Consider the following 10,622-nt stretch of genomic DNA (forward strand, 5'->3'; position numbering starts at 1 on the left):
ATTAAGATTAAAATTAAGGTGTTATTGTGGACTCTCACCCCTTTTAAAAAACCTTGTTAAACTTTGTGACATATTTACATTCTATGGAGGTTAGGCGCAAACAAACACCCCATAATTCTATCATATCATATTTCTTCAAACTGAAAGATAATTATCAAAGTATACTTACGCAAATAGATACGAAAAGTCTTTCGTAAAGTTTGTGCCATATTTCCATGGAGTACATGCGCGAACGGAGACCCCACAATTTTATTATACCATCCCGATTTTAAGTTGAAACATACTTATCAAAGTATTCTTATGTATATCTATATCAAAAACCCTTGTAAACGTCCTTTTTTCATTTTTTATTTCCATATTTTGGGGGACAGGCGCGAACGCAGACCTCACAATTTTAATGAACCACCGTTCTGCCAGATCGAACATACCCATTCCTGATCCTCGATACGTCTTCTGTCATTATATGTAATCAGTTTTTGAAAATAGTCAACCATATAGGGGCATATTCGTGACCAGACACCCCCCACACACGTTCAGCTTTATATTATATATATATATATATATAAATACTTTTGCATGCAAAATCCGATCCTGAATTTTTCTAATTCCTACCCTCTGTTGAGAATGAAAGTATTTCTTCGAAACTTCGCGGATTAAGGATTATCCACTTATCAAGTGTTTACTTTTCAGATTAAAACATGTTAAAAAACTCTTTTTCAAAGTGTTTTTAACATGTTTTATTAACTACTCGTATATATATATATATATATATATATATATATATATATATATAAGAGGTTAGGCTTCGATTATATATATTACTCTTTATCATACATATATAATTACCCTTAACACTTTCTCTCTCTCTCTCTCTCTCTGCATTTATATATATTTGTGCGTGTGTGCGCGTGTTTGTTCATGTGCTCGTGTGTGTATTGTGTTTGTCGCGAAACGATGAAACAACTGTAAGTAATAATATTGCATGTAGATGCAATTAGCTAAAATACAAAATTTAATGTTAATCATGTGGAATATATGATAGGCATGTAAGTAATCTAGTAGTTATAATTAAATAAACGGTGTCTAAAGACAGCCGCTATTTCACTACGTTAACTACCTTAATTTTTTGGTTTCGTAACTTGTTTTTATATAATAAAGCCATATTTTGCAATCATGTAATGTTTGACACGGCCGTTATTAATTTTACAACATTTTCTGAGCTTGTATACTATCTAATATACTAAATATATATATATATATATATATATATATATATATATATATATGTGTGTGTGTGTGTGTGTGGTATTGTGTGCCTGTGTGTGTGTGTGGTATTGCGTGTGTGTGTGTTAACGTTTTATTTTATATGTTTTAATGATTTATTTGGGCTTTTTATCATTCCATAACTGCCATTCGATGTTTCTATTTCGTTCCCTATCCAGCCATTCATTTACGCCACATCTTCTCGAGGTGAGATCTGAATTTATTGGCAGCCTTGTGCTTTCATGCGTTGTTCAGTTTTCGTTCCGCGTGAACAATGGAAGATTGAATGGCGCCATTAATGCCCAAGCAGCGCGTGCACATTGATTTTCCGCCACAATCGGGATTTTGCAAACAACCACAAAGGGAAGTAAATCATGCCAGCGAGATTTGCTGTCCGCTAGAAAGAATGCGGTCACAACTGCGAAGTGAAATGTCGTTTCAAATTCGTGTTCTCCGCTCTTTTTCATTCACTAGCTGCCAATTAACTAGCGTGATCTACGTCTCTTTTCGTTAAAGAGATTCTCCTTCTTTTTAGAACGGATAGGAGCAAATCGGGGGTGATGACGTAAAACGTGGACTGTTACTTTCACGTGCATCCAAGGGTATGTCTGGCTGTATACGAAACAAACGCATCTTTATTATTCATTTACGGGAATAAATTCAATACAATTTTATTTGAAACTTATCTATTCACTTGATAAATATTATTTTTCCCAATATTTCATTCATTTGTTTCTTACCTGCTATCTGTCTGTTTAGTTATCGATTTCATTTATATCATATTATATATATATATATATATATATATATATATATATATATGTATATTTATGTATATATGTATATATACATATATATTTATATACATGTATATATGTATATATATACATATATATATATAGATAGATAGATAGATAGATAAAACATATATTTTGCTTTCATACTTTCTCTTTCATAGATGGAGACCATGAAGAGAAAATGGAGATAAGAAACAAGGAGTGTTAGTAAGGGGGGGTAGAAAATTAGAGAATAGAGACGATATAGATCAAAGACGACATAAAAAAGATAAATAAAGCATCCTATCCTGATTGACACAGTTCAAAACAGGCTTTGTAAACAAGGAGGTGATGCTCTTTTGTCCTCAGTCCAACTCCTTTCCCACAGAAGAGACGTTGTGACTCTGTCTCTGATCTATCGTTATTTTCATGGCAAGCCCTCGTTTGAGTTTCAATCTATAGTCTCTCCAACGAATTTCTGCGAAAAACATCCGTCTTGCTACAATCACTAATATCAATTCCCCCAACACTATCGGTGTCTTAATCTTAACAAAAGTTTTATAAACAAAGATTTTTTTCCTAGAACTGCCCCCCTGGGCTGTTTAATTGTGTTTGAGCTTGTGATAAGCGCTGATTCCAGAAGTGTTCGATGAGAATTATTTGAAATAAATTTGACGATTTTTACTTGTTTCAAATAAAAAAAAAACGATCATGGTACAATGATTAGAGAATAATCCTGTCATATAAATGTTTTTTTCGTTTATTGGCCTTTGCCTCTCGTCCACCAACGTACATACGATGTATACTCGGTGGAATTTTAGTACACCAGTCTGTATACATACAATGGATATGGGATTATCTTGGAAATTTCTTAATAGACCTTACTTTTTAATATAGCATTAGCCCACTTTATGAAAATTAGTGCGTGAATTGTTGTATGTTATTTCAATCAGTTCCGAATTTGAGGGAATTTAAAATGATTTAAATGAAACAGTATTTACATTGCTTTCTCACGCTCAATTTTAAAATAAACTAGTCACAAAGTTGAATGGGATTATTATTCGAATAACGTTTATTGTGTTTTAAGGTATAAAATTGAGCCACTAGGTTTTAATAAAGCATTTAGTGTACAGTGAAAATAAATAATTATCTCTTTTATACTCCTATGAATTCGTTTTTCTTTTGTGTGTATTAATATTCTTATAAACCCCCTCTTTTCTATTTATTTAAAAAAGAAAGTACAATTTTCTAATATATGGGTTGTGGAATTGCATTCAATAGCAAAAGATCTAGCTAATTTGCATATTCATTTAAACATCCATTTTAATTAATTCCCTATTAGTTGCTTCGGTTTTCTAATGGGAGGATCATCTTTAGTTAACTATTACGTGTAATTATATTAATGCAGATATTCTACATGATTTATACTTGCATAATATTTGCGTAAAAGGTTTACAGCAAACACACAATTGTTTTCATATATATTTATGTATACGTATATATTTTTGTTTTACAAATTTTGGTTACCAAACTCCTCTTAGAGTTTTTAGTCTACAGACATGAAACTTCATATAGAATGTATTTGACTCCATGCAGCACTTTATATTTATAATTTACTAAGATGGTTTTTATCCACTAACAAGTTGCTTTTAGTAACATAGAAAGCTTTTCGTATTCATTTTTTCAAAACTAGCCGATTTTATTAAAGTGGTCTTATCATTTTGACCAGGTGGAAATGTTTGTTTTTTTAAAAAATAATCTTTAGACCAGGGTTAAGGTTTCGAATGAAGCAGATTTCATTTTTTTCCACCATATTTTCCCTTTTGGCAATGGTTTCAATCATTTGTTTGATTCAAAATTCGATATTATGCGCAAACGCTTACTTTCTTTAAGTGGTCTTATGATTTTGACCAGGACTGTATATATATATATATATATATGTATGTATATATATATATATATATATATATATATATATATATATATATATATAGAGAGAGAGAGAGAGAGAGAGAGAGATGTGTGTATGGGTGTGCACATATATATGTATAGATGTGTGTATGTGTGTATATATATATATATATACTAGCAGTATTACCCGACGTTGTTCGGGGGGGGGTGATTTAATGCCATCTTAATGCTTATTGTCTGTACATTCAGTATTTTTTTTTTTTGTAATCCTTAAATTATTTTAGTAAAGTTGGTTATATTGACGTCTTACTGATCAATGTAGCTTCCACATCTGATTTGTCCCCTTAGCAGCTATTCTTCCAGCTCAAAACCAAATACTATGGTAAGGTTTTGGGAGCCATGATTTCTTTAACTCTATGCGAAAGAAACCACAGGTTCAATATTGACCATCTATTCGTTTTAAGAATTTATGTCGTTGTAGCTGTATAGTTTTACAATTAGTCAACTATGGCAAAAAATTCCTTACCTTATGTTGCCGGGCATAGTACTTATGCTTGGTTGATGAGGTCTATGTTTTTTAGACCAATGTCTTTGAAACTTCTGAATCACATTTTCACTAATATGTGTGTAGACTGTTTTGCAATTTCTTCAGGATCAGTTGTTTGTTCAATGGACGTTCAAAAAACAGAAAAATAATTTACTGTTGTACTGCTAAAATGTTATTCCATAGCCAATACAATTGTTTAGGGTTGATCAGAATGAATCTAATTATGCAGAGTTGGCAACCAAATAAAGACGAAAGAATTATAAGGACCGCAAATGCTTCTGAATATATTTAAGGGCACTCTAGGTTTTGCCAAATTCATATTTTCACTCTATTTCTCTTTCCATAGAGGTTACTGTGTAAATACATGAAATTGTTTTCATTTTGTTACAAAAAAGAATCCAGGTTAGTGAATTCTTTACTGGGTGCTGGCAAAGCTTTAGAAGGAATAAACACGGTTAATAGAGAGGAGAAATTGAGGTGTAAAATTGTTGAAAAATTATAAAACCTCTTTGTAAACAACATTTTTAGCAAGTGTTTTAGGAGAAAACACAAAGAGTTTGGATTGTGAGCCCACACGTGAGGCAGCTACATAGAGCTGACCGTGAGAAAAACATTGCTCCTGTAAATGAATGCCTGCAACGTCAAAGGTTTGGCCCTGGGATTTGTTGATGGACATCGCGAAGCACAGTTTCACAGGGAACTGTGATCGCTTGAAGTAAATGCCCAGGTCTGGATTTGATGGATATAGGGGTATCCTCGAAATTAGCACTGTCTCTCCTTTTCCACAGCCAGTCAATATTTTGGCCTCGATAATATTAGGTGACAGGGATGTTACCACGAGGCGGGTTCCATTACATTGCTTTGGTGGTATGAGGTTACGAATGAGCATTATAGGAGCTCCAACCTTAAGTCGGAGTATGTGGGGTGGCAGGCCAGGTGGTTCTAGGGAGTTTAGCAACTCCACCGTGTAATCAGCCAGATCAGCAGTATCAGGTGTGCGGTCAATGGATTTATAGACACGTTCCTCTCCCGGGATGAGTTCCAAAAGTCTGTAGTTAATCGCATTGACGGAGGCGTTTTTTGGAGCCAGAATCGCTCTCGTGGCGAGCCAATCAAAGTCCCTGTAGTTTTTCTGAATGTTCTCGAAAACTGCCTGGTATAGGTGGGTTGGCGTTTCAACGATGGTTGATATGTGTTCAACATTTGTGTAATCTTCAGTGTCTGTGGGAGTACGTCCTTCACCAAGTTCCAGAAGTGCATTAGAGAAATTAGCAGCATCTGGGTTGCGGCTAAGGTGGACACGCATATTTGTTGTGAGTTTTAAATGGTGAACTTGATCCCACAGTATCGACGATTTCAGGCATGCTTGAACAGCATCAGCGCGTGTCCCTTTTGGGACAACAGGAAGTGTTTGTCGGAAATCTCCACACAGCAGAACTGTTAATCCACCCATGATGTTGTCACAGTTGCGTAAATCTTGAAGGGTCCTGTTCAATGCTTCCAACGCAACTTTGTGCGCCATCGTGCATTCATCCCATACGATGAGTTTGCATCTGCGTAACAAAACAGCTTTATCCGAATTCTTTTCGATGTTGCATGTTGGGAATTCAGTTTGTGTGTAGTTGATGGGCAATTTTAAAGCTGAATGTGCCGTTCTGCCATCAGGGAGTAAAGTTGCAGCAATTCCAGAGGTTGCAACAGCTATAGCGACAGCTCCACTCCGTCGCACATGGGCAAGTATTAATTTGGTGACAAAGGTTTTTCCTGTGCCACCAGGTGCGTCCAAGAAAAATATTCCTCCACGGTTCTGTTGAACATTTTCATTGATCATATGGTAGACGTTCAGTTGTTCAGGCAACAGTTTAGGCTCATTCTCAGCAATGTACGCATTAAGTTCTGTAGGTGAGTAGCATATTTCACGCAGTAAATTTAGGCTCAAACTATTCCCTTCATGGCAGATGGGGGCAGGTAGGCCATATGATGGTAAAGTGGAACCACCAATTTCCAAAAGGAGGTTTTCGAGGCAAATTAGCCCTTCATTGTAAATCACTTGGGAGTAGTCTTGCTCCACCGATGTATTCTCAAGTTGGGCTCTTCTGGAAATGTCTTCGGTCATGAAGTTACGAAATTTCATCCATAGATGTTTTGGATCGCTCAAGTCACACCATACTATCATAATTGCAAAGAGCGACCGTAGAGCATGGGGAGATTTGAATAGACTTCCTTCTGTCATGGCGGCATCCCACTGAGAATCGTTTTCAAGTAGTCCCAACTGGGAGCATGCATCACGGAAGGTTTCACACAGGACGCCATCGACAGTTTTTATGCCATCAAAACTTATAGGGCCACGGACTTCGTGAAGGAGAAGACGAAGATGGAAGCACTCATGTTGACGTGGTGGCACTGTGTAAACTCGCCCGAGACAGGAATCATAATTAACCCCTGGGAAGCCATCGACAGGGTCTCCACACTTCCTGCGAGTCCACTGTTTGTTATTCCAAGTGTAGTAGGAAGGGATCTGTGGATACAAAAGCGTCTTTGCAAACTCATCATGGCCGCATAGTTTGAAGAAGGCAGTAAGCGTAGTTTCTGGTGGATGCTCCACCACCTGATTAGCAGTGCCGGCAGAAAAGTAAACTCTTTGCCCATTTTCAAGGTGAACAGCGAGTTGTATAACTGCAGGATATCTTTGGTGCAAGGGAAATGAGTAAAAATGCCATACACCTTCACCGCAACACAGGAAACGTCCAATGACATGAGCAGATGGCTCGTCTCGAGAAGCGTCGCGCTGAACAGCAAACGCTGCAGCATCGCTTCCCTTGTTGATGTATTTGCAGATATATTTAATGGATTTCACTGAGTGACAGAACTCCACATTGATGTGCGATTGGAAAATTTTCGTCAGCAAGGGACAGTACGGTACTATCCATCGGTTATCAACAGTGCTCCGACCGACTATCATCGTATGGCCGCCATCACCTGGACTCCGTCGCCTGTAAAGTGGGTAACCATCACCTCCTGTTTGTGTAGCATTGACAAATCTCCGTGGGTAGCCGCAAGCGCACACCGATTTCTTTTTACAGCATGATTGAGCTTTCTGGCCAGGACCACAGGGTCCATGAACCATCGTTGCTTTGACAATTTCGTAAAGCTGTGGGTCTAATCCAGGATCGGGAATCTCGGCTGAGATAATTTTGTCAATATCAGTGGATTGAATCCGTTCACACAGCCAGATTAAGATATGGGCATGCGGAAGGCCTCTTTTTTGCCACTCTACAGTGAATATGTGGCACCTTACTCGGCCGTAGACTTCACCCTTGACTATAAGATCCATGAGTTTGCACAATTTAAGCCGGAAAACACGGGCAATGAGATCAGGTCGGTCGTAGTGTTCTTGACCCAGAAACAGTTCATCTCGTATTTCTTCCCATGATGGATTGCAGGTGAAGGTAATAAACAAATCCGGTCGGCCATAATAGCGGACGTACGTCATTGCGTCTTGTGTGCGGGCATGCATATAACGCGGGCCACCGATGTATGTGGACGGAAGAATTGTCAGTTTTCCAACAGTGTTAGGGTCAGTTTCATTTCTCATGCCATCGTGCAGATGTATGTATGAAGACGACCGAAGCTGTTTTTGGTGAACCCGAATATATAGGAGCCTTTCAGATTCCATTTTTGCTGCCATGTCGACTATGTATTGTTGCAGAAGAGGTCCACTCCGAAGGAGAGTGTTGAAATCGTCGTCGCGAACCATCAGTCTGTATGCGTAATATGCTCTGCATGTAATAGTTTTGGGATTGATGGTCGTTTGTCCCAAGTTTTGTTGACATGGTATGTGAAAATGGTATCCATCGTCACCGTAAGGAAATAGTAGGGGATATTGTAGTGCGTCGTATGATCGATGCATTTCATGTATTCGCTGTAGACGTCCACCCCTAGTATGAATAACTATGTCGCGTTTGTTGTTGTGCTCACCCTGGATGACTGCAGAAACCTCGTTGCAAGTGGGAGCATTGAAGCGACGCTCATGTTCTCCTGTAGGACGTTTGTCTGCGTTAATAACGATGGAAAAATTAGGCAGAGGAACATTCTGTAGTGCATACTTGAAACTTTGAATATATGGGTTCGTTTGGTGGAGCATGTCTTGAAGCTGCAAAACAATACTGAGTTGTCGTCGATCCGAACTGTCGTTTGTCTCGGCTGTAATAGCTAGTCGGTTTTCAGCTTGTTGGACGTAGTCACTTACGAAGTAGAGTTGTAAAAATGATGGTTGTACGGTCTCATCAGGTAAAAGGGACCCTATTAGATGGTAGACTTGGCCTTGCACCTTAAATGCGGGATTCCAGCCGCTTTCACGGACAATGTTTGCACCAAATGATGTCATTTGGAAGTAGCAGTTGAAAAGTCGAATGGATTTCCGAAAATATTTAGATTCATCAGTCATGCCCAAAAGTAGGTCTCGCAGTGGTTGAGGTAAAGTCTGTAGGGATGGTAGTTTAACTTTACCCGAAGAGCAGCATAGGCTTGGAGGTTCTGCCGGCCATTTTTTAGCTTTGCAGAATGAACATATGCAATTCATCGAACCAATGCTAAGATCCTGCCGGGTAGAGAAGTCATAGTTGGCGTCATAGTTCAATGCTTTGCGTAACCAAAACTCCGGTGAAGGGCATATGTTGCCGCGAGAGGCATGAAATCTCCGAGTAACAGCCTGAACTCGTATCCTTCGAGCTTCTGGTGGCTGAGATGACCGAATGGCGGCTCTGGATGTGTTATCTCGGGCAAGTCGTCTGACCTTCGCTTCAGTAGATTCAGCAGCTCGTGCTGAAGCTGTGGAGGCTGCGTTAGCTGCTCTCCGCCGAGCTGTCCTTTCTGTAGATTCGTTGGCCCTTGCAGAAGAGGTACTTGCAGCATTGGCTGCTCTACGGTTGGCCTGAATCTCTGCAGTTTGTGAAGAACGTAGTTGAGCCATGGCTGCAGCATGTCTAGATAAACGATAAGTCCGTTGAGTAAGTGTTTCAGAAGATCTGGTCTGAGACATGCGCTGTGCTTCGCGAGAACGTAATAATTCTACTTCATCGTAGTCTAGGCTTGCTCTGATGTTCCTAACAGTAGTCGCTGCTTTCGTGCGCCTTCCGAGCTGATTTTTTTTGGGTGGCATTGTTGCGAAATTACTCTGCGGGTGTGTGTGGAATTGAAATGGAATGCTGCCGAAATAATTGTTGAAAGAGTCAATATTTAGGTAGTGTGTATGGTATAAAATAAAATAAAAATAAAGGCAATCAGTATGTGTAATTTCCCCAATACATCAATGTAGAAATATTGGGATTAAAATGTACAGTTGGAAAAACCTCTATATTTATATAAATAAAACAAAGTAAGATATACGTGAAATAAATGAATTTGAAGGTACAATAAATATGTATAAATATGTATAAATGTATGGTGTAAAATCAAATGAAAAAAATGGATGTCCAGGAAAAAGGCAATCAGTATTTGTAAAGTCCCCGTTACATCAACGTAGAAATATTGGGATTAAAATGTAAAGTTTTGAAAACCTCTACATTAGGTGTCAAAAATTGAAGATATAATAAATATGTATAAAAGTATGAGAAAATTAAATGCGAAAAGTAATAATATTGAGAAATGCTTTCTAAATGCATAAGTAATGTAAATGTAAAAATAAACAATGTTGTATTATTGTTGTTATGAATTTTTTGTTTGTTTGAATTAGAAAAAAATGTAAGTTACCGTCTGCTCGAATTTGTTAAATGTAAATGTGTGCGTCGGCAGCGAGTAGCAGTATTAGTAGGCTCAGTTCTAGTAGCAACTATTCCATAACGTAGAAGGGTTAAGTAGCCGTGCCTGTGCGCCGGCAGCGAGTAGCAGTATTAGTAGGAGCAGTTGTAGTAGTAGCCGTGCGAGCGTGTGTGCGGGCGTCGGCAGCGAGTATCAGTAATAGTAGCATCAGTAGCAGTAGCGTTGGTCGCCGTTGCTCGCCGTTGCTAGGCAACGAAAAGTTACCGTCTGCTCGAATTTGTTAAATGTAAATGTGTGCGTCGGCAGCGAGTAGCAGTATTAGTAGGCTCAGTTCTAGTAGCAACAATTCCATAACGTAGAAGGGT

General features: G+C 38.3%; 1 protein-coding gene across 1 annotated transcript; it reads right to left on the minus strand.

Moving 5' to 3' along the window:
- Positions 1-4,993: 4,993 nt before the first annotated feature.
- Positions 4,994-9,658, minus strand: LOC145247791 (uncharacterized). Its single transcript, XM_080109430.1, has one exon. It carries the CDS (start codon positions 9,656-9,658, stop codon positions 4,994-4,996), a length of 4,665 nt encoding a protein of 1,554 aa, XP_079965556.1.
- Positions 9,659-10,622: the final 964 nt, after the last annotated feature.

The sequence above is a fragment of the Euprymna scolopes genome, chromosome 26, assembly GCF_053919585.1.
Source record: "Euprymna scolopes isolate OS-2025 chromosome 26, ASM5391958v1, whole genome shotgun sequence".
NCBI classification, from domain to species: Eukaryota; Metazoa; Mollusca; class Cephalopoda; order Sepiida; family Sepiolidae; genus Euprymna; species Euprymna scolopes.